This window comes from Sus scrofa, chromosome 9 (genome assembly GCF_000003025.6).
Source record: "Sus scrofa isolate TJ Tabasco breed Duroc chromosome 9, Sscrofa11.1, whole genome shotgun sequence".
NCBI lineage: Eukaryota > Metazoa > Chordata > Mammalia > Artiodactyla > Suidae > Sus > Sus scrofa.
In genome coordinates, this window is record NC_010451.4 from 109,255,374 (window position 1) to 109,280,256 (window position 24,883).

Genomic DNA, 24,883 nt, shown 5'->3' on the forward strand with positions numbered 1-24,883 from the left:
TGGCGCAGTGGTTAACGAATCCGACTAAGAACCATGAGGTTGCGAGTTCGATCCCTGGCCTTGCTCAGCGGGTGAAGGATCCGGCGTTGCCGTGAGCTGTGGTGTGGGTCGCGGACGCGGCTCGGATCCCGCGTTGCTGTGGCTCTGGCGTAGGCCGGTGGCTACAGCTCCGATTCGACCCCTAGCCTGGGAACCTCCATATGCCACGGGAGCGGCCCAAAGAAATAGCAAAAAGACAAAAAAAAAAAAAAAAAAAAAAAAAAATTAAAGATCAAAATTCTTTATACATAAATGTATAAACTTTTTTTTTTCTTTTTTTGGCTGCCCCATGGCATATGGAGTTCCTGGGCCAGGGATCAGATCTGAAGTGTAGTTGCAACCTACACTACAGCTGCAGCAATGCTGGATCCTTTAACCCAGTGTGCCAGGCTGGGAACTGAACCTGTATCCTGGGGCTTCAGAGACACTGCCGATCATGTTTCACCAGCGGAAACTCCTAGATGTATAAACTCTTAACAAAAGTTATCAAATCAAATCCAACCAATATATAAAAATGAAAATACATCATGATCAAGTGCAGTTTGTCTCAGGAATGCAAAGTTTGTTTAATTTTTGAAAAGCAATCAAGTAACTTAGGAAAACAAAGTAAGGGAGTTCCCATTGTGGCACAGAGGAAACGAATCCAACTAGGAACCTTGAGGTTTAGGGTTTGATCCCTGGCCTTGCTCAGTGGGTTAAGGATCTGGCGTTGCTGTGAACTGTGGTGTAGGTCACAGAAGCAGCTCGAATCCAGCGTGGCTATGGTTGTGGAGCGGCTACAACTCCAATTGGACCCCTAGCCTGGGAACCTCTTCCATATATGTGGGTGCAGCCCTAAAAACAGACACACAAAAAAAATAAAAAATAAAAACTGAGAAAACTATGAATTAGAAGGGAACTTCCTCAACCTGAAAAAGCACATCTACTAAAAATATATAGTTAATTTCATATATAATGGAAAAAACTAAATTCTTTCCCTAAGGTCAGGAATAAGGCAAGGATATCCTCTCTCACTACTTCTCTTCAATACTATATTGGAGATTCTGGCCAGTGAAATAAAAAAAGCCAAAAAAATGAAAGGCATCTGTAACAAAAAAAGAAGTAAACTGTCTCTATTTGCAGATGACATTGTAGAAGATCCAGTGGGATCCACAGCACAGCTATTAAAAGTATTGTTGAGTTTGGTAAGATTGCAGGATACAAGGTCAATACACAAAAATTGACTGTACTTCTATATGCCTGAAATGGACAATAAGAATTTGAAGTTTTAAAAATTCACTTTAGCATAAAATATTACAAAATATTTATAAGACTGCACACTGTATACAACTTGTTACACAATAGGTACTCAATAAATATTGAATGACTAGGGTCTTCCCGCTGTGGTGCAGCAGAAACAAATCCGACTATTCTCCATGAGGATGCGTGTTTGATCCCTGGCCTTGCTCAGTGGTGAAAGGATCTGGCTTTGCCATGAGCTGTGGTTTAGGCTGCAGACGTGGCTCAGATCTTTGCTGTGGCTATGGCTGTGGCTGGCAGCTGTAGCTCTGATGGGACCTCTAGCCTGGGAACTTCCATATGCCGCCAGTGAGGCCCTAAAAAGCAAAAAATAAATAAATAAATTGAATGACTAAATAAATCTTGTAGGGAACAAACTTTAGGTCATGCATCTGACTCCAGAACCTCTACTTCTAAGCTTTCACAACAAACATATGAAATATTTTTGTTTCCAATATAGAAGTATCCTGTCTTCAAGTTTTACTATTTCCACAAAGGTATTGGTCTTTTTAGTAATAGTCACCAAATGCCTGTATCCTTATTATATTTGGTGACAATAAGGCTCAAATACTAAAATGATCCCTGTTTGAGTATTACAATTTGTTAAGAATTCCTTCACCTTAGGAGTTCCCGCTGTGGCCCAACAAGATCTGTGGCACCATGGGAGCACTAGAATGCATGTTTGATACCTGGCTGGGCACAGTGGGTTAGGGATCCAGCACTGCAGCAGCTGAAGCTTAGGTCACAACTTTGGTTCAGATGTGATCCTGATCTGGTAGAATTCCATATGCCGCATGCAGCCAAAAAAAAAAAAAAAAAAGGAATTCCTTCACGTTAGACCAGTGTGAAATGGTGGCCAAGACCACTGGATTAGCAAATAAATGACTGCAAAGAAAAAGTAAGAGGAATTCTTGTCGTGGCTCAGTGGGTTATGAACCCCACTAGTTTCCATAATGATGCAGGTTCAATTCCTGGCTTCTCTCTGTGGGTTAAAGACCCAGCGTTGCCTTTAGCTGTGGTACTGGTCATAGGCTTGGCTCGGATCCTGAGTTGCTGTGCCATGAAGAAAGAAAGGGCTTTGCAAGTTACTTTTATCTGCCAACTAGGAAAGAATGTCTGGTCACAGACAACCTGCAAAAATGTCAGCTTAGCCATCAGTTTCAACGGTTGGCCACCCCTATATGTATGAACATTTCCCTATTTTGAATCATATTAAGGGCAGTAAATACTCGTTATTGGAAGATGCAGTAAAAGTTGCAGCAGCTGAAATATCATTACATTCCAAAAGATAATGATAATATCTGAGCACGAGATCTCAGCTATGCATAGAATGGGGTTAAAGAATAGAGGAGACATTCTCAGGCAGCTGGCTGAGCACTTAAAAGAGGACTAAGTGTGGGCATGGGACCTCATTTCAGTTTCTAATCTTCATGAATCAGGGTGGACCCTTCAAGGGAGAGCTCAGTTCCCTCAAAAGACAATGTAAGAGCACAGGAAAATTAGTATGATGTAATATTATTTAAAATGTATGATAGGGGAGTTCTGGTTGTGGCTCAGTGGAAACAAACCCTAGTATCCATGAGGATTCGGGTTTGATCCCTGGCCTCACTCAGTGGGTTAAGGATCCAGCGTTGCTATGGGCTATGATGTAGACCAGCAGCTACAGCTCCTATTTGACCCCTAGCCTGGAAACTTCCATATGCCATGAGTGTGGCTCTAAAAAGACCAGAAAAAAAAAAAAAAGTACAAGAGAAGAGTACATGCAGATCGTACCTCTGGCTACAGTAGTTTTTGCCTGAAAAGGCAGAGATTTCTGAAAACAAACTTCAGGTTTTCCCTTTTCTACTGAAAGAGAACTACATCAAAACCATGGGACCATTCCTGAGTTCTCCAGCACATAGAAGAAATGGTTTCATCTCAAAGGGTTTAACTCCCCCAAAAGGTTGATCATAAACCTCCTGCCCTCAGGGCATGCAGATGTGCAGCTGCTTGGTTTCAGTTTACAGTTTTCTGACCATACATTCTTGGCTTGTGAAAGGTGACATAGTACCAAGATTGGTAAAGACATTGTCACAGATCCACCTGGAGACTAGATGCAGAAAATGACTTCCCCATAGGCCACTTCTCTAGAGGGCGCTGTATAGAAGAGGGAAGCACATGTTCAGGCTGACTTATAAACATAACCTTATCCCTGGGGACAAGCTGGAGGCCAGTTCTGTGACTTAAAGTCAGCTTTACTATGTCCACAACTAGTTATGAAGGTCTTAGAGATAATCACAAAAATCTCTCTCCATTCTGACCCTGAATACAGTGGTCTTCCAGCCTACGGTGTACCCATAACCAAATCGGATGAGATTTATGGATAAAGAAAAAAAGGAAGAGTTCCCATTGTAACTCAGCAGTAACAAATCCGACTAGTATCCATGAGGATGTAGGTTCAGTACCTGGCCTCGCTCAGTGGGTTAAGGATTCGGTGTTGCTGTGAGCTGTGGTGAAGGTCGCAGATGTGGCTTGAATCCTGTGTTGCTGTGGCTGCAGCAGCTCCGATTTAACCCAGAGCCTGAGAACTTTTTACATGCCACACATGTAACCCTAAAAAAAAGAAGCAGAAAGCAAAAAAGGAGTTTTTAACTTGATAAACTAATGTTTTGCTGTTGAATGAATTTCTAATATACAGTAAATGTTTTTTAAAAAATGAAATATTACTTTAATTTCACAATATGATACTTAACTGATTTCATATGTTTGTGTGTATACAGACATATATATGCTGCATCTTAAGAGATTTCCTTTTCTATCTTGAACCAACAAAGGACAGTGAAACTGTATTTGTCCCACATTTGGTCAAATAGGCTCTCAGTCCTCAGTTTAATAAGGTTTCAGAGAAAACTACCATGAAATATAAAAATTCTGCCTGGGCACAGAAGAAAAATATCTTTTGAAGAGCTCCTTAAAATGATGTTGAACTGTTTGATATTCTACATTTATAGCATTCTGATAAATCAGTATATATTTACTCTTTAAAGTGGATTGTGTAACATCTTCCTGCCCAACAAAATTGAGGGGGGGAACCATCAGATTCGGGAGTTCAATAAAAATTTATTAAATTTAAAAGATCAAATAAAAAATTTCTAATTGCTAAATTCTGTGAGTAGCCAGCTTTCTTTCCTGCTGACTTAATGTGTATACACAGTAAAATACTCTAGACTCTCCAGTTTTGACCTATTTCTTTTCTGTGACTCTTCAGGCATACAAATCCCCAAGTGTTAAAGAAATCTCAAATCCTAAGACACATCACAGACTTGACACACAAAAATCATTACCTTAACCTAGTTTTTCCCTCCTAAATTGTCAAGAGGGAAAACCTCAAGTCTATTTTTAGACTTATGTAAACCTGTTATTTCACTTTTGCAAAAAATCAGGAGAGAAATAACATGAAGCAAAGTTTAGGATTCAGGGTTTCACAGGAAACCCTGGAGAAAAGCTTCCCCATATCCTAGTTCTGGATTCACTTTCACTGCATGCGATCCCGGCCCTCAAGGCCAATTTGTGTTTTAATATAGGAAAGAAATGCAGCTTTCAATCAGGAACGGAAAAGGTCACGAACATGAAGCCAACTCAGGAGTCCCATTTTCTCCCTTTCCCATCAACAGACTAGCTCGGACCCCTCTGCTACTTCGCTCCTGGGCCTCCCCTGTTCCCTGCGGTCTGCACATTAGTCCACTATCCATTACTCCCGTAAGGACACGTGTTCTTCTTGCCCATTTCTACAGCCTGTAACCCCGCCCTCCTCGGTTCCCAGGCCCCTCCCACAGCACCACCGGCCAATAGCTCCTCGAGGCGTAGCCCGACCCCTCCCCTCCCGCCCTGGCCCGCCGCCTTTGTTCTCCCCGCTCTCTCTCTCAGCCTGTGCGCTCCGGGTAAACCGAGTGGCAGCCGCTGATTGGAGGCCGCGGCGCAGCCAATCAGAAGGGGGCACCTCACGTTAGGACTCAGAGCTTTAAACTCGCAAGCCGCCGGGCGCGCGGTGGAGGCTGGGGTGGAGGATCTGAGCTGTGGGCGGTGTCGCCGGGCTCATACGCTCACCCAGGCGCTCACCGCCCGCGCCTGGAGTCGGACTGGGATTGGCCGGCCAGCGGCTTCCCCCGCCCCCAGTCAATTGCTGGCGAGGTCTTCCGGGGGGTTTCTTTCCCTCCCTCTAGGTTCGTTTCGCGAGACCAGGGCCTGAGGTCCAGGAGCGCCCGGCAGTAACTGGAGTGAGGAGGCCTCTCCGCACCGCAGCGATGAGGCCCCGGAAAGCATGCCTGCTCCTCCTGCTCCTGGCCCTGGCTCAGCTGCTGGCCGCGGCGAGCGCCGGGGGCCCAGACGAAGGTGAGCGGCCGGCGGCGGGTCGGGCCTCCGGGCCCGGGGGCACCGCGCGCGGGCACCGGCGACTTGCTGGAGTTTGAAGGTGGTAGCGCGGGGCAGGGTCGCTTAGGAGATGTGGAAGAGGAGGGCGGCGAAGGGGCCGGGGCTGCCCCGGGGCTTAGGATGTGGAGAGGTGTAAAGTGCCTTCTTTGCACGCTGGCTCCTTCGCCCAGATTCTGTTCATTTTCCCTCGGGTCCGAGGCTGACTGCCGGTTCCTGGGAAGGGGCGCTTGGGAACTGGTTAAGCGTTTTAGGCTAACACGCCCAGGGAGGGTGAAGGGAGAGGGGCCGTTGATTTCATAACAGATTTTAGAGAAGCGGCGAGGGCGTGAAGACCCAAGTGGGAAACCTCTTAAGCATTTGCGTCTTAAAAATGTGGTTTATACGTTCAGATATTATTAACTCAAGGGTTGTGGTTTGAGGGAGAAAGGGGTGGCTTGGTTTGCATCTTGTGGAAACTTGGAGGTAGCATTCTTTCTGCAAGCATTATTTCAGCACTTATTGTATGTGCCTATCACCGCGCTGGGTTCTGGAAGTTAAGTGTGGACCCTGCCAGTAAAGTGCCCGCTCCGCGAGAAACTTTGGACAGCTACTTGTCATGGCTCCTGCATTGTTCTTTGGAATCAGCTAGCTGGAAACAAATGGTATAAGAAAACTTGGAAAATTGGAAAGTTATAGTCGAGAGAAAAATGCTATTCCTAGAGAACAGCTCCTTGCTGGTCTTAACCTTCTTCCTCCCTGGACTTTCTCTAGATGACTAGAGTTTTTTCCTGTTGAGTTTATTCCAATATAAATACCCCCCCCTTTCTAATGTTAGCGTGTAGGGGAAGTGTGAACTTTATACTCTTTCAAACAGATTGAGTAACTTTTATGCCAGTCACTGATTCAAGGGTCTTTACCCACATAGAAAAGGAAGTTAGAAACCACCTCTTGAAAAGAACACCTGCCAGCAGAAACTAGAGAGCCATGTCACCTACCGGTGTGTCTTAGGACCTTTATCCAAATCACCTGGTGCTTATTTGAATACAGAGTCCCAAAATAAACCTAGCAGAATGCAGGGGTGAGCCCTGAAATCTTCATTTCACAACATTCTTCACTGATATGAAGGGCAGAATAACTTTGGGAGGCATCTTGAAAGTTGGAGAACCAGTAAAGGGGCGGGGCTAGTTTTTGGATCTGAGCGGAAAAGCAGACAGCTTTGTCTTGGTTCTGACCTAGTGGTTCTGTTTTTCGGGATTCTTAAAAGGCCTGGAAGAATGGCAGTCATGGGTGGGCACCACAGGCTTCTAGGACAAGTGAATTTGTCATTTGGGTCACAGGTCACTGATGCCATATGTAGTGATGGAGTGTAGGTCCTAGGAAGCAGTCGCCTGTGTGGTAAGTGGGGGATTCTCTGGGGTCTCGTGGGGTGGGGCTTCTAGTTGTTACCTTGACTCTTTCCCATCCCTAGCCCTTCACATTTAGCTTCTAACACAGATAACTGTCCTGTGGATTTATTTTGGAGCCACACTTTCCTCTCCCCTAGATGTTCCCAGTGTTCAGGGTTTTTTAACCCCCTCTTTTTTGCCTCTCATATTTTAGATTCAAACAGCCCATTGGTGCCTGGGCCCATAAAGGCCCCCCCAAGAATATAGTTACTGAACAGAACTTAAGCGCTGATGACATAAGCCTCAGGTTGTTGGGCTTCTTTTCTCTGACTAGAGGCCACCTGTACTCCACGTCTTTTCAACCAAGAGAGTAAAGAAAAATATTTGGATTCTGGTTCTTGCCTGCTTTTATTGGGGATTGGTTTAGATTTTAAAGTCAGGGAAAACTCACTTCAGTGCAGTGCTGAGGAACTGTTCAGCTGCCCCTCTCTTCTCATTTCTAGGAAATAATTATCAAAGGAATCCGCGTAAAGGTTAGGGCACCCTGGGAAAAAAGTCTGATGTGACAACAAGGCATAGCAGCTGAGTGTTCAGGACCCTGCTGAGTAGCTTGTGATCCTTGAGCAGGTGACTGAAGCTCTGTTCCTTCATCTGTAAAGTGCATGTAATATGTTTCTCTTGGAGGATGAGACTCAGTGCTTAAGTGCTCAGCACAGAGCCTGGCACATGAAACATATCAGTTAAATGGTGTTATATCTGAGAACAAAGTTCTCTTTCTCTGTTCAGTATGGACCTAATGGTAGGATTTACTCAACTTTTATGGGCACTTCTCTGATGGGGAGAGAAGTGTGACCAGCTAAGGAGGTTGGTGGGGACATCCTGGAGGGAGCTGTCTGCATCCAGGCTGGGCAGGATCGAGTGTTGTCAGGTGTACTGGTGAGAATGGACAGGGGTGGCAGTGGCCTAATTAGAGGAGTGGCCTTACAGGTGGATGTGTGGAGCTGAGGCTTCATTCACAGCGTGCTGAGGAAGATGGCACCCTTCCAGAAGGTACTGGAAAGCTTTGGATATATTTCTATCCTAGAATGTCCAACTTTAAAAGTGAAGCCCAGTGAAGAATGGTCTCCCCATTAATATGTGAGATATTTTCCTTGTAGGGATGTGTGGGGTTTTAATCAGGAGGAATATCGAGCCAGCACCTTCTCCAATTGCAGAGGAAACCTTCTCCTGGGGATTGACAGTTTGGGGAGGAGTGGAAAGTGGGGGCCATGAAGTTGAGGATCCTTAATCATGTAGGGGATGTTCTGTCATTTTGCTTATCCTTAAAAATAGAAAACGAAAACCAATTTTCTAAAAAGTATGAAGAAATGAGTTCACTGTTAGGAGCTCTGTCCCAGGATAACTCACGGACATCCATTTAATCATGAGGGCCCCATCACTAGGACTCACAGATCATTTCTGGAGGAAAGCATCTTTGCTTTTGCTTTTCTTAAAATTCACCTTATCCCTGTGCTTTGAGCAAATAGCCCAGTCCCTCTTCTCTTGCTGTGTTTCTTAGCTTGAAGAGAGGATTAATTCCCCTGAGCTTTCTTGCCAGCCTTCCTCCGATCTATCCATCTGCCTGCAGGTAAACTTTATTTTCCTACTGAGCCAAGCAGCCAGGTGGTGAGAATGGAGATGCACCGCCTGAGGGGCTTGACTAATCGATGCAGGTCTTCCAGGCTGCGTGAGCGCCCAGATCTGGGGCAAGGCGTGTGGTGCTTCCTAGGTCTCTTGACAGGAGCAGAGAACTTGCAAAACATCCCTGCATCAAATCCCAGGTTTACAGCCCTCGTGTAGGTCACTTGGAGTGGGACTTTGGTGGGGGGCGGGTCAGGCTAGCCTTTGGAAAGCCACCAAAGTGATCAGGGTCCCTCAGGCCAGCAGAGGTCAGCTAGTCCTTGCCCTGCAGGGTTGCTGTAGGCAGTGTTCCTGGAAGTCCTGGGAGCCCCGGGCTAGCTGAGGTTAAATGCAGAGGTTCTCAAGAGTGTTAGGTCCTCAAATTTCTGAGGACTGGGGTATATAGATAGTATTGGCTGCTGGTGTCCAGCAGAAGGGGATTCAGTGTGATGTGAGTGTAAAGAAAGGAGCTGAGGCCACCAGCCTGAGAGGTGGAGACGGTGTTGAGCCCAAGTTGTCTTCCTCTGGGTCCTGCCCTGCTATAACGAGGAGCCCGGTTCTCATCGCTTCCCCCAAGCTCCTGCAGATAGTGCTGGGGGGCCTGGGGCTGCTGCAGGCCTGTCTGCCCCCAGGGTCCTGGCTGGGGAGGAGGGAGGTGGCAGGGTAGCTGAGATGTGGGTGTGTTGGGGAGCTGGGCCCAGGTGTATGCGGAGGGCAGGAGAAAAACTGAGGGCTGGGGAGGGAACTCGCCCGGGAAGCATAGGAATCTGCTTGGTTTATACTCCTCAAATCAATGGGTTTTCATTTTGGATTTTAGAGCTGTTTATCCTGCCCCTGCAGTGGAGGGACTTGGGCCTGAAGTTGGAGAGGGGAATGTGAGAGGAAAGAGCAATGGGTGTTTGAAGGGACAGTGTGGATGATGAGGTGGAGTGGGGTAGGTTTGGGGTTTCTTTTTGTCAGTAGTGTGCAGACAGGTAGATTTTAGAACTGCAAAGCTGCCGCGCTGCCCAGACCAGTTCCTGGCTTGTCTGAACAGATGTGGGCCCAGCACTGGCTTAGGGTGGGGGCGGCTAAGACCAGCAAGTCCCAGGGGTTTCAGCGTCCCCAGGGCAGGCTTTCAAGCTCTGACCTCAGCCCCACCATCAGTGCTGCCTTCTCTCCTGGGAAGCATCTCCGAAAATGAGTAATTGGCCCCTTGAAACATTCTGCCTTCAGAGTTAATGAAATCGTGCTGGCTGCACTTCTGTTCACTAACGTGACAGCAGCTGGGGAGCTTGGGTGACAAGAACTGCCATTCCACAGATTTCTGGTACCTGTAGTTCAGCAAAAAATTCAGTTGGACCTTGATAATAAGCTGTACTCATATTCTTGCATTCCGGGAAGAGAACGTTGCTTCCAGGCAGGGTGTCGGACAAAGCTGTAATTTGTGTGTTTGATGCCCGGTGGCCTGTAAATCCTAAAATTCTTCATGGGATAACTTCATCCTGGAGATTACTTGGGCTGACTTGATAATAAAATATAATTCCTCACCCTCCTCCCTTTATGCTTTGGCCTTTGCTGGAGGAGTATAACACCTATGGGGCTGTTTTTTTATGTGTATGAGGTAGAATGCCACCCCTTTCAGAAGTGAAATAGGAGTCCATCCTCCATAATGAAAGGTTGAGACCCAGTGCCTGTTTCCTGTTCATTATGATTTGGGGGCCAGGCAGTCATTCTTTGGTGGGTGGGGGTGGGGTGGGGGGAATGGAGAGACTGGATATGAGCCTCCTTGTAGAAGGCAGAGAGGATGAGGAAGAGGAATTCCTGAAAGTTAGCCTGGCCTTTGAGTGCAGACATGGGGGAGGCACAGAGTGAGCGCCTGAAACGCACAGTGTGGGTGTGGGTGAAGGGCTGGCGAGCAGGGAGCCCTCCCTGGGCCTGGGCAGGAGGCATGCAGAGCAAGGGCGAGTGGCTGCATTTGGAGAGGGGCCGGTCCTGCCCTCTAAGTCCTACTTTGGCCTTTAGACTTTAAATCTAGATCTGCTCTTTTTTTTTTTTTTTTTTTTTTTCCGTCTTTGTGTCTTTTTAGGGTTGCACCCACAGCATATGGAGGTTCCCAGGCCAGTGGTCTGATCGGAGTAGTAGCTGATGGCCTGTGCCACAGCCACAGCAATGCCAGATCCCAACTTAGTCTGTGACCTACACCACAGTTCATGGCAATGCCGGATCCTTAACCCAATGAGGGAGGCCAGGGATCGAACCGGCAACCTCATGGTTCCTAGTTGGATTTGTTTCCGCTGTGCCCCGGTGGGAACTCCTAGATCTGCACTTTTCAGACTTTTTTTGTTTTTTTGTCTTTTTAGGGCTGTACCAGTGGCATATGGAAGTTCCCAGGCTAGGGGTCGAATTGGAGCTACTGCTACTGGCCTATACCACAGCCACAGCAATTCGGGATCTGTGCCACTTCTACGACCTACACCACAACTCACAGCAACGCTGGATCCTTAACCCACTGAGTGAGGCCAGGGATTGAACCCACGTCCTCATGGATTCTAGTCAGGTTCTTAACCTGCTGAGCCACAACAAGAACTCCAACATTTTTTTTTTAATAATTTAATGTATTATTGGATCAGGTAACATTATTGTCACATACATGAATCACTATGATTCAGAGGTCTGTCTCTTAGTTGAACTTATTTCAACTCTGGGTTTTAGTAGCCACTGTAACTAAGCAAACGACCTCAGACATCTTTTAGTCACAACCTCCCTTTAAATGAAATCTTTTTTTTTTTTGTCTTTTTGCTATTTCTTTGGGCCACTTCCGCGGCATATGGAGGTTCCCAGGCCAGGGGTCTAATCGGAGCTGTAGCCACCGGCCTATGCCAGAGCCACAGCAACGCGGGAGCCGAGCTGCGTCTGCAACCTACACCACAGCTCACGGCAACGCCGGATTGTTAACCCACTGAGCAAGGGCAGGGACCGAACCCGCAACCTCATGGTTCCTAGTCGGATTCGTTAACCACTGCGCCACGACGGGAACGCCCCTAAATGAAATCTTAAGTGGCCACCCAACATGCAAACTTAGAGCAGAATTTCTGTGGTTTGGGGGGCCTGAGGTCATCACCTCTTCATGTGGTAGCCCCACCAGGGATCACTCTGGACACAGGACCATTCTGAGGGTTTAGCGTTCTAGGAAAGTTTTTAAGGAGAGGAGTCACCAGTTTCCTAAGCAGTCTTAATATGTTCTGCTCAGATTCTTCTCATAAAGAAGATGCTCTTGAGGAGGAGGAGGAGGAGGAAGAGGACGACGATGAGGAGGAGGACGACGATGACTTAGAAGTTAAGGAAGAAAACGGAGTCTTAGTCCTAAAAGACTCGAACTTTGATAACTTCGTGGCTGACAAAGACACGGTGCTACTGGAGTTCTACGCTCCGTGGTGAGGCCCCACGCTCCACTTCCATCAGCCAGCTACGCCAGGGGTTCCTCTCTGTCACAGGCTTGACCCCTTGAAGTCATCCAGACCCCACAGGGCGGTAGTGTCGCGGTGCAGGACCCCAGACTCCTGGTTCAGGAGCACCAGGAGCTTAGCATTCTGCCAGGTTGCATTGTATGTTCAGTGAGCCAGCCCTCTCTGACTGGGGCCCCATGCACCTCAGAGTCCAGTGGTTAAAAAATGTGAACATGTCCTCAGATAGTTATAGCTGGGGGTGGCTAATGAGCTGTGATGACACAGAGACCCGTGCAGGTGACACACCCCTTGTGACAGATTCTGCCCCCTCTTTCCCCCTGCCCAGTGCAGCTTGGCCCCAGGGTGGTGGTGGCAGTGGGGCTCCAGTAAAAAAAGCGAATGGACCCTGGGGCAGTAGCCTTTCACCCTCATGGTGCAGCATGTCATGCTTCTTCCCCAGCCTCTCTTCTGTGTTTTTAACCTTCCATAATCCCATCTTCTCTTTCTCCTTTCTCCTGCCTTCCTGGGTTCACTTTAGAGACAGAATAGTCAAGATATACTTAATGTTTGTCCAGTGTAGTATGAGATGTTTTATATAAAACATCTTAAGTCCTTTGAATCAGCCTGTGAGGTTGTATTTTTCCTGTTTTATAGATCAGCCCTGCTCAAACATCTTGGTCTCAGGACCCCTTAACCCTTAAACATTGAGGACCCCCAAGAGCTTGTTATGTGGGTCATGTTTATTATTAGTTACCATATTAGAAATTAAAACTGAGAAGTTTAAGAAATGCATCTTGGAGTTCCCTGGTAGCCTACCAGTTAAAGACTCAGTGTTGTCACTCCTGTGGTGCAGGTTCAGTCCCTGACCCAGAAGTTTCCACATGCCTGTTTGACTTCCAGCCGCCTCAACCTCCCCTGTTGTACGTCTCTTAACCACAAACATTTCTGGTCCCAGTGCCCTGGGTTTTGTTTGCGTTGCTGGATGTATGTCTCCTTGGGTCTGGTTAACCTGCTTCTCCTCCCCTAAATCTCATTCTTAGGTGCGGACATTGCAAGCAGTTTGCTCCAGAATATGAAAAAATTGCAACTACCTTGAAGGAGAATGACCCTCCCATTCCTGTCGCAAAGATCGACGCGACCTCAGAGTCGGAACTGGCCAGCAGGTTTGATGTGAGCGGCTACCCCACCATCAAGATCCTTAAAAAGGGGCAGGCTGTTGACTACGAGGGCTCCAGGACCCAGGAAGGTGAGCAGTCCTGAGCTGCTGGGGAGGTCAGGGCCAGGACTCTCTTCCTCTGGACAGGAGAATGGAGGTGATGAGGAGAGGAGAATTTGGATGGTAGAGGAAGGAAGCCAAGTTGAGTGGGCTGGGAGTGACCCCTGCTAGAGTGTCCAAGGTAACCTTGTCCTTGGATGGGAGGAGGTACCTTCTTCCACTGATCACCATAAAGCTCCAGGTCTGGAGCTGGAGTGTTAAGTGACACTGGAGGCCACGGGCCTTGGTGTTCTGCAGCAGTGCTTCTGAATGTCTAGCTTGCATCAGACTCACCTGGGGCGGAGAGGGGGACTTCGGTAAGGCAGATTGCTGACCCCCGTCCCAGAGCTGATTCCCTAAGTTTCAGGTCTGGCTTAGAAATGCAAATTCTTGTGAATGCCCAGGGCTTGCCGAGCCTGTGAGTCCAAAGCCTCTTGTTGGAACCGCTGGTGTGGGGAGCATTTGTAAAACCAGGTCTGATGGATCCCTGCCTGGCTCACATCAGGCACTAAATAAGTTTCGTTAAATGAATGAACAAATAACACTGTGGTAGCCTTTAGCGCATCTCTTGATCACTTTCTTAAAAAAGGGAAGATTGCTTTCTGCATTTTCCATTTTCAGTATGGCAAAGTGAGAATAGCACTGAACAGGTTTGGGGTCTCTCTAGCTATTTCATAACCCTGTGTTCCCTGCAAGGGCTCCCTTTCTGCACATCGGGTCTCTCATCATGGAGTGTGAGGTTTCATGGACTTGCTCTCACGATTCCCTTCCAGTGGGTGTGAGAGTCTGTCCTGTGATTCTCTGAGCACTGGAGCCCACATGCGACACACAGAGAAAACAGATCAGTGCTTCATGGCTATTATCTTCACATTATATTGACTGGATAAAGTGTTTTCATGTGGTTCTGAATTCAAAGAGGTGGACAACCAATAGTGTTTTGACCCTGACCCTGGTTATCCAGCTCCCCTCCAGGAAGGTGGCTCGAGTAAGGTTTCTCCTGTGTCCTACAGGTGCTTTGTACACATCAAAGCAAATGTGTCTCTGTGGGTGTGTCATTTTTACACAGTTGTTTGCATATCTTACATTGTCTGCACCTTCATGTCTTTACCTAACAAGTACGTCTTCGCCATCATGGTGCACAAGGAGCTGAATCTACAAACAGGTTGAAAGTGGTGTGCTTGGTTGTTTAGAATAAGGAGGCTTGTGTACTTGGAGGTCTGCTCCACTGGCTCCTTGCTGGATTCTAAAGCCAAAAAAAAGCAAAGGTTTGCAGCTGCTCCTCCTAAGAACCACTTGGAAAGTGTTTTATGAGAATGTATTCAGTGTCCCATGCCTGGCATTGAATCTGTCCCCAGGGACCAGGCCATAGATGGGCCTTTTTATCTTGGTTTCCCAGGTGAGGCCAGTGCAGCCTGAGCAGCGTGGGAGCCGCTGCTCCTCGTCTCATGTTTCTCCAGTTTGGTCCCATTTTGTGACGTGCCTACTATGCCAGTGCTAGATGTGTGCGTCTAAATACATATGTATTTCTACATACTATGGCTAGGCACACGTGGGGACCTGTTGGGCTTCACTTGGAGTGAAGTGTCTGGTAGGAAGTGTCACTCCTCAGATTGGGCTTGGACTGTCCCATGCAGAAGGCAGGGGGACATGTGCAGTGGAAACGTGACAGGTGCTTGTTGGAAACAGGTAGAGTGGCCCTGACTGTAGATGCCATTGGGTTTCAGGAAACCACACGTGTCCTGTGCTGTGGCCCCACTTCCTCTTTCTGCCCTTCCCCTCCTGCCTCTGGAGCGAGGCTGGGGCCCTGTGCATGCCCAGTCTTGTATGGTTTCTTCCAGAAATTGTTGCCAAGGTCAAAGAGATCTCCCAGCCCAACTGGATTCCCCCACCAGAAGTCACTCTCGTGCTGACCAAAGATAACTTCGATGAAGTGGTGAATGACGCAGACATCATTCTGGTGGAGTTTTATGCCCCATGGTAAGGTGGTGTCCGTCTTGGCGCTGCTCAGATACTGATCAGGCCCAGCCTGCCAAGTCTGCTCACACTAGGCATGTGCCAGGGGAGCAACCCCAAAGGAACTGTCTCTGTGACAGCACGGCTCTTTAGGCAGTGGGAGGTGACACCCCTTCAGTCTGCAGGAGGCATGGGAGGAAAGAACAGAGCTGCCCAACAGCAGGTCAGGGGTGGCAGTTGGGGCCTGTCCCAGACTTTGTCACCTGAGCCTCGCTGCCTCCCTCCTGAGGTGTTTGAATCTCGGTTTTATCTCTCTTCATCTCTGGTCATGGCTCTTTGTTCCAGAGTGAATCTCAGAAGATGACCTTCAGCCTTGCTTTACACTCAGGAGGCACCCCTTTCTTATGCTGGAGCCTCAGGGTCCCCACAGCTTTCCCGTCTTTTTTTTTTTTTTATTTGGCTTTTTGGCTTTTTGGCTTTTTTTTTGCTATTTCTTTGGGCCGCTCCCACAGCATATGGAGGTTCCCCAGCTAGGGGTCTAATCGGAGCTATAGCCGCCAGCCTACGCCAGAGCCACAGCAACGTGGGATCCGAGCCGCGTCTGCAACCTACACCACAGCTCACGGCAACACCGGATCCTTAACCCACTGAGCAAGGGCAGGGACCGAACCCGCAACCTCATGGTTACTTGTCGGATTCGTTAACCTCTGCGCCACAACGGGAACTCAAGCTTTCCCGTCTTTGTCCCCTCCCCCCATTCACCCTTCACAGGCTTGTGTCCACTTCTTGCCCGTCCCTGTGACCTTGGAGAGACAGCAGTGAGTGATGGCCTGGAGCAAGATCTTAATTTTCTGCTCAGGAATTGAACCTGGGCAGCCTGGATGAAAACCAGGAGTCCTAGCCACTAGATTAGCTAGAGGCTAAAAGCAGAATTGCCCTGATTCTTGCCCCCTGTTGAAAACAAGCATGTTTCAAGGAGGCAAAGACTGTGAAAACAGGTATAAAGTTTATTGTTAGAGTCACAGTACAACATGTGGCAGAGCACACACAGAAGTGGTTTATTTATTTAAGTCAGAAACAAGTAAACACACCCTAAAGAGGAGTGCGGGTGTGGGCATCCCCCTCAATGAAGAACGTGCCAGAGAGGTGATTTAAATCACTTATATAAGACAGTTTTTCCAGGTCTTTGTTTACCTTTGGCCAATTATCATGTTTTTTCACCCCTGACTGGACCTAGGACCCTCCCCACTATGTGTGTGCATCTTTTGGGAAAGACGGATTCCGGAGCAGAGGGTGCCAGGATGGTGTCAGGACTTACTATGGCCTGGTGTCCCCTTCCTTTCTGATCCCTAGAAAGTCTTACTGTGCATGTGTAATTGGGGAGATCTCCTTGACCCCAGGAGTGATTGAATGGTCATCTTTCTTAGGTGGAAAATGAAACAAGGCCTAATATTGAATAGGCGCATGCAGCAGACGAGTTTCCAAAGACCAAGATAGCCCCAAGGCCACAGACTACATGGCTCAACAAGACGACCCCTGTCTTTATAAAAAAACCCAAGCACTCTCCTGTGGCTGGGGAGCCCATGTCTCGCCTGCTCAGAGCTCCCGACCACTCTGTTGGTCAACAAACTCCGCTTACAGTCTCGTTGCTCCAGCCTCTGCCTCCTCCTTCCCTGCCATTCTAACAATCTTATCTCTCTACTCCAGCTGAGCTCAGCTCCTCAACGAACTTTTTCCTTGAGGCGGAAACAAGGCCCAATTTTACAAGTCCCAGCTATTCTCAGCCCAGGAGCCCACCTACCTCCTACCTCACCTCCTGTCCCAGCTCAGCCCTTACATCCTGTATGAAGACATCCCTGACTTGTATTCTTACCCGCCCCCACTCTCCAACCAAGAAGATTAATCTTGGCCTTTCCTGCATCTTACCCGGGGCCACAGTTACACCCTTGGATGCGTGCGTGCGTGCGTGTGTACATCTCCTGTGTGTCAAGTCCACAGGAGGAGGCCATATCCTGCTGGCCTCTCAGGAACGGCCTGGGCAGTGGCCTCATAGGGAGCAGCGAGATCGACTGGATCTCTCCAAGTCTCTCGAGAAGGCAGGCTGGGTTTTTGCACTGCACTTAGCTGGGAGGCTGTGTCTGCACTAGAACAGGCTCCTGACAAAACTGCTTCCTCTTGCAGGTGTGGACACTGTAAGAAACTGGCCCCTGAGTACGAGAGGGCTGCCAAGGAGCTGAGCAAGCGCTCACCCCCGATCCCCCTGGCAAAGGTTGACGCCACCGCAGAAACTGACCTGGCCAAGAGGTTTGATGTTTCCGGCTATCCCACCCTGAAAATCTTCCGCAAGGGGAAGCCCTTTGATTACAACGGCCCACGGGAAAAATACGGTACTGCCGCCTGCTTCTCCTGCCTTGGTGAGGGGGGGAAGCTCCTGGCGCATGTGGGCGCCCTGGACCCCTGAGCCCCTCTCAGGCCTGTGATCTGCTCCCAGGGATTGTTGACTACATGATTGAGCAGTCGGGGCCGCCCTCCAAGCAGATCCTGGCCCTGAAGCAGGTCCAGGAGTTCCTGAAGGATGGGGATGATGTCATCATCATTGGCGTCTTCAACTCGGAGAGTGACCCAGCCTACCAGCAGTACCAGGACGCCGGTAAGGAGAGGCCCTCTGGGCTGGACTGAGTGCAGTTGCCCAGGCCATCTGAGGTGGCAGGGGAGTCTACTACCTTTGCATAAAGCTCCTGGGCATGGATTTAGGGGGTGGCTTGATGGAAGCATTGAAATTGCATATGTGGGAATGGGCTTTCCTTTTCGCAGTCAGGGGTGGGGATTGGTTTTCTGCTGCCTTAATTACACATGGATGATATGATTTCTTACTAAGTAGACAAAAGGACTATGCCATCCTCTTCCCCTTTCAGGAGCCCCTTCCCAGAGCCAGAAAGTGGGGGTTTCTCCATCAGTTCTGGCTTTGCTGGTGGTTAGCAGCACTGTGACCATAGTCGGCAACTCGATCAGCTAGTGACCTCATATCCAATATGACAACCTGTCCCACTTGGAAGGCTGTTAGATCAGTTGAGATAATGTGGAGGAAGTGCCTAGCCAAGTGCCTGGTGACACTAAACACTCAATGAATGCTGGCCTGGGAAGTGACTTGGTCATGCACGGCTGTCAGTGGTGTCCAGCAAGGCAGGTGTCCCAGCCACCCTGGACGGCCCCTTGGTTATGAATGAAAGGTGGTTTTTCAGGGACAGGGATCCTCTTGGTCTCCATCATCTCCTCCGGAGTACCCTCCATTCCCTCACCCCAACTCACACACCCCAAGATGGCTTGGGTTTCTACTGTAAAGTAGTGAGTAAGTAATCTGTTAAGTGCACTGCTTGCCACTTAGTGCGGACTTCTATGATGTGCAGTAGGGGTTGTATGTGTGTCCAGTGCAGATTAATGTAGTAAAATTTAAGCAGAGCTAAACTCATTCATGCCTCCTCAGTCTTCCGTTGTGCTAGAAATTTGTAGGGGGTTCCCTAGCCCATCCAGGGCCATAGGCAGCTGCCGAGTCCTCAGACCCACACCTTTATGTGATGCCGATCCCCGGGGTCTTGTCAAAATGTAGGTTCTGGTGCTGTCAGGCTGGGTGAACCTGGGTGCTGCCTGTACTGCCAGACCAGCCACCCTACTCCCAGTCTGACTCATGTGACTCCACCTGGCTGGCTGGGCGAGTCTCAGTCAGGGGTGAGAGTCACTGGCCCAGGTGTGTGGACTGTGGGAAGGAGCCAGACACAGCCCTAGGGATGCAAGGTGGGTGACAAGGAGGCTGGTGGGAGGGGAGCAGTGGGGGAAAGAATAGACAAGTTCTTGAAGTCTCTCTGTCTCTCCACCCATGGTCACCTGATAACAAATGCCAAATACCCAAGGCACCTAGTGGCTTAGGACAGGTAGAGACTGACCTGCACCTGCCTTCTTGGGGGGGAGGATCTTATTCCTGGTCTGTCGGGTCCTCTGTTGTATTTCTACAAAGGAGGGGCTGGGGCTCGGGGAGGTGACTAACTAGCATGCCTGAAGTCACACAGTTATCAGGTTGAAAATTATTATTTGAATCTAAGTCTGCCATCAATTCCAAAAGCTCTGAGCGAGGCCAGGGATTGAACCCGCGTCCTCATGGATACTAGTCGGATTTGTTTCTGCTGCATCACAACAGGAACTCCCAGTTTATTTTTAAAATTAATTCTAAGACATACAGGTTTTAACTATCCCAAGTTTTTAAATCCGAGCTCCTTTCACGTGTTTAAGCTCTGGGTATTGACCACACTGAGTTCATGGCAGTCATTACACTATTTACTAAGCGTTTGCTTTGGTTGATGTGGGCAGTGAGTTGAACCCAGATCACTTAAACAGTTGAGTAAATTGTGCCTTTCTCCTTCTGTTAATTTCTCAGCTAACAGCCTGAGAGAAGATTACAAATTGTACCACACTTTCAGCACTGAAATAGCAAAGTTCTTGAAAGTCTCCCCAGACAAGTTGGTCGTCATGCAACCTGAGAAATTCCAATCCAAATACGAGCCTCAGAGCCACGTGCTGCACATCCAGGTGGGTGAGGGATGCCAGCCCCTGGGCGGCTGATGGGCATGAAGGTCCTGGTCCAGCCAGCAAGGTGGTTTTGAAACATGGAGATTTCGCTCCATACATAGGGTCTAGAGTGCCTTTTCCCCCTCTCTCTGCCCCTCCAGTAAAGGCACAGGTTCCTGGGAGGCTCAGGATGGAGCACAGGATATGGGAGGTACAGGGATGGCAGTGTCTCACATACATGGTGGCTTCTGCCAGAAAGGCTACCTTACTCTTCATATCTCCTGGTGGTCCAGCACTGACCTGCATGGCTGGTGTGGCTCTTGGCCAGGCTATGCTTCTGGGTCTAAGCTAAGCCACACTTTTCCATGCGGCAGCTTGAGCGCTGGGTAAAACTGTAGGGTATGGCATGTGGACTTGGCCATTCTTTCCGTTACCTGCCCCCACTCCCTGTCTTTGTGAGGGGTGTGACACTCACCTTGAGGGGCAAAGGGAGTTCCCAACCTAGGGTGAGCTCAGGTGAGCTCAGTGTTCCGAGTGCTTCCCGGGGGCCCCTACCCTCCACAGAACAGATCTTCAGGTTTGGAAGAAACCTTACAGCTGGAATCCAAAGATTTTATTTGATAGAAAGAGACTGGGCTACAGAGAAGTGAGCTAGTAACACTGGGGGTACACAGCCAGTTAGGAGCAGAATAAGGGGAGAAGGCAGGTTTGCTTCTTCCCCGGCCAGAAAGTATAAGGTGGTTGCATCTCACTCCCTCTGCTCCGGCTTCTTTCTCCCTCTCGCGCTCTCCCACATTTATTCATTTATTTATTTTTGGCTATGCCTGCAGCATGCAGAAATTCCTAGGCCAGGGATTAAACCCTCGCCACAGCAAAGACAAAACTGGATCCTTAACTGCCAGGCCATCAGGGAACTCCCTCTTGCTTTTTTTTTTTTTTTTTTTTTTAAGCATCCAGAGATACTGACCCTGGGTCCACAGAGGAATCCTGATGAGCTTGGGGTCTGGGGACCACAGGAATCAGGCACAGTTCTGTGTGCTGTGCATGTTCCCAGGAAAGGGGTCTGTCTGTAGCTTTCAGTAGATTCTTGAAGGGGTCCTTGATGCCAAAAGGTTGAGATCTACACATCACTGTTATTTTACTCTTTTTTTTTTCTTTTGCCTGATCATGCATTTAAAATTTTTTAAATGGATTGGTGTTATTTATGTATCATCTTTGTTCCAAGAATTATTTAAGGCTGCTTTACAAAAATTCACACAACACAATAAAGGCAATTTAAACAAAAGTGGATTTAGAAATTAGGACAAAGGGAAGACAAGGGCAGGACAGATAAATGTGTGTAAAGTCAGCAAAGCACTGCTGTGAGACGGGTCAGTCACTTACTTACAGATGTGAGGAGGCCTTTGGCCTTTCAGATTTGGGCCTGTGGGTGCTGAATGCTCAGCTCTGGAGCACGTGTGTCTTGAGTCACTCAGCTCTACTATTTTTTCCCTCCACACCCATGGCATGTGGAAGTTCCCAGGCCAGAGACTGAACGCATGCCACAGCAGTGACCCGAGCTGCTGCAATGACAATACCAGATCCTTTACCCTCTTTGCCACAAGGGAGCTCCACTTGGCTCGCCTTTCGAGTGTGCCTTCTGAGTGACATTTGGTCCAGGGGCTGCCTGACTAAAGACGCCCCATGGCCTCTGCTTCCTCCTCCCACCTAGCCAGACCTGCCATTTTTCAGTGCCATCTTGGGGCACCTGATCCAGGCGACCCTGACCATCCATCCAAATGGGACTAGGGCTCTGGGGGAAGAGAGCAGTGATCATCCACAACTTCCTGCTGGGCAAGCGCCTAACCTCGCAGTGGCTGGGTTTCTTCTGCCCTGTGAGGTCCGCCTTTGGGTGGTTCTGAGGCTGGCATCTGGAGGACCAGAGGAGATAGGGTCTGACTGCACACTCACCCCAGCTTTTGATGGGCATTCCGGCAGGCTTTCTCCAGGCAGAGCTCAGAACCCAGGCCACTTCCCTTCACATCTCCTGCTGTGTCCCTGACAGGCTGCTGTGAGGGTCAGACCAGGGAGGATTGGGTGTCGGTATGGTTCCGTCCACGATAAGGGCTGCAGTCATCCAAGAGCCAGGAGATCCAGACTGACCTGGAGGGCGAGCCCTGACCCAGAGGGACAGGCATTTGGCTCTGTGGTTGCCTAAGAGGCCCACTTGGGGACGGGGTCCCAAGCCCGTCCCTCAGGGCAGACGTCTTTTCCCATGACAGTGACAGAGAGCTGCGCCTCACCCACCCTCCTCTTGCAGGGCTCCACGGAGGCCTCTGCCATCAAGGAGCACGTGCTGAAGTACACCCTGCCCCTGGTCGGCCACCGCAAGGCCTCCAATGACGCCAAGCGCTACTCGCGGCGCCCCCTGGTGGTCGTGTACTACGGCGTGGACTTCAGCTTCGACTACCGGGCAGGTGAGGCCGGGTGGGCGCTTGGCAGAGATGTGGACCTAAGGGCTCCAGGGTCTCCCCACTCCCCTGCGCTCCTCCCTGCTAGAGCTGGAGGGGCGCCTCGAGGTGAGGCAGCGAGACAGACCCCTGAGCCCCGACTCTGGGCGGGCAGAGCCTCACATTACGACCTTTCCTGAAATGCTCCTTCGGGCTGCGGCCTGAGCCTGGTTGGAGGGTCCGAGCGGCCGCATCTGGGGCCCGGCCTCTGTGGCTTCGCTCACAGCCTTCGGTTCCATCCTTAGCCACTCAGTTCTGGCGGAGCAAGGTCCTGGAGGTGGCCAAGGACTTCCCCGAGTACACCTTTGCCGTGGCCGACGAAGAGGACTTCGCCACGGAGGTGAAGGACCTGGGGCTCAGTGAGAGCGGCGAGGAGGTGAACGCAGCCATCCTGGACGAGGGCGGCCGCAAGTTCGCCATGGAGCCCGATGACTTCGATGCCAACGCCCTCCGCAGCTTTGTCACTGCCTTCAAGAAGGGTGAGCCTGCCCGGCCTCCGAGTCCCTACCCCCTTGTTCCCAGGAGCTTGGCCCAGGGTTTCCTTCTGGACCTGAAAGACAGGAGGAGGGGGATGGAGAATCCCTGTCTTTTGCCTTTTCTTGTTTTGTTTTCGTCTTTCTTTTCTTTCTTTCCTTTCTTCCTTTTCTTTCTTTCTTTCTCTTTCTCTCTTTCTTTTTTTCTTTTTTTCTTTCTTTTTCATAGAAGAAAGAAAGCACATATCTTAGAAGTCTCACGGAGCCTTATTTGAAAATATTTAAAGTACAGCAGGCTTTTGGATCTAGAAGTGTTTTGTGTGCATGGGAAACTTGCTTTGGCATCAAACAGAGGGAGTGTCTTTCTGATCTGGTTCGAGCACAGAGCCCTGGGTCCTCAGCACTGGCAGCTGGTGGGCAGACCTTCTCCTTCTTTCTCTGCCTGTGGCACCTGCTCTCCTAACCCTTCCACCCCAGCAGCATCTCTTGTGACGGCCTCACTGAACAGGACCCAGTGCCTGTTAGGCCTTGGGAGTAACCACCTGCATCTTCTCTGGGCTTTGCAGGATTTGGGAAAATAGAGGATGTGAGAGAAACGAGAGAAATAGGAGTGGGCTTGTGGGGCCAAGGTCTTGCCTGGCCCTGGCAGCGTCTGACTTGCCTGTCCTGCACGTCAGACCAGCCTTACTGCCTAATCCAGTCAGAGCCACCAGGATTCAGGCCTTTTGGCTCTCACACCCCTCCTCTCTTTGCTTTCCTCCTCAGGAAAACTGAAGCCCGTTATCAAATCCCAGCCGGTGCCCAAGAACAACAAGGGGCCAGTCAAGATCGTGGTGGGGAAGACCTTTGACTCCATTGTGATGGATCCCAAGAAGGATGTCCTCATTGAGTTCTACGCACCCTGGTGCGGGCACTGCAAGCAGCTGGAGCCCGTGTACACCTCCCTGGGCAAGAAGTACAAGGGCCACAAGAATCTAGTCATTGCCAAGATGGACGCAACATCCAATGACATCACCAATGACCGCTACAAAGTCGAGGGGTTCCCCACCATCTACTTTGCCCCCAGTGGGGATAAAAAGAACCCAATTAAATTTGAGGATGGAAACAGAGATCTGGAGCATTTGAGCAAGTTTATAGAAGATCATGCCACAAAACTGAGCAGAACCAAGGAAGAACTTTGAAGGCCTTGAGAGTCTACAGAGGGCAAGCACAGAAGAGACCAGACACACTGCAGCTTCCAGCAGTCGGCAGGGGAGCCCGAGCCAGCCGTGAGCCTGACAGGTTTCCTCAGTGGCAGTATCTCAAGGTGTTTTTGTTTTGTGTTTTAATTTTTTATACTTGGGTATTTCACCTCATGTTCTGAATACTGCATAGGTATGAATGACTCAGTAGATTAGTCCAGAATTTTACAGAGGATACATCTATTTTTATTATTATTTGGGATTTGATTTTTTTAACCTTTCACCTTCTTTAATATATTTCTTCAAAGCAGACAAGTTGAATCTCTTCTGTGTGAATTTTTTCCCCCTTTTTTTTAATTTAAAATGTAAGAAGCCTTTGCCAAATCACATTGCCTTTTACCTTTTTATTTCATCATTGTCTGAGGGATCATTAGCTGAAGATCGGACTGTTGGTGTGTGGGTTTTGTTTCTTCCTGTTGTGGTACAAAGTGAGGACTGTCGCCAAACACCCTGCCGAGGACATCATTTCAGTCCAACTCGGAGCCGCCGCTTGGTCCAGGGAGAAGCAGCATCTCTGCAGGCCTGGGTATCACTGTGCCTTCTCCTCCCAAACCAAGGACTTTGGGTGGGAGCATTTCCCAGGTGCCCTCAGGCTCAACCTCCAAGAGGCCGCCTGCCTCTTCAGAATTGACCTTGCCAAGGAGGCCTGAGCTGGGGCACAGGCGGCTATTTTAAGGTGATAGGAAGGCTAGGGAAGACTTTCATGATGGAATAAAGAAATGATTGAAAATGAA

General features: G+C 49.2%; 1 protein-coding gene across 1 annotated transcript; it reads left to right on the forward strand.

Moving 5' to 3' along the window:
- PDIA4 (protein disulfide isomerase family A member 4) lies at positions 5,477-24,883 on the forward strand. Its single transcript, NM_001267834.1, is given in 10 exon segments — positions 5,477-5,688; positions 11,983-12,166; positions 13,219-13,424; positions 15,272-15,410; positions 17,568-17,773; positions 17,878-18,036; positions 19,816-19,967; positions 22,246-22,402; positions 22,681-22,914; positions 23,674-24,883. Coding segments are annotated over 10 exon segments (1,941 nt in total). The 5' UTR covers positions 5,477-5,600; the 3' UTR covers positions 24,090-24,883.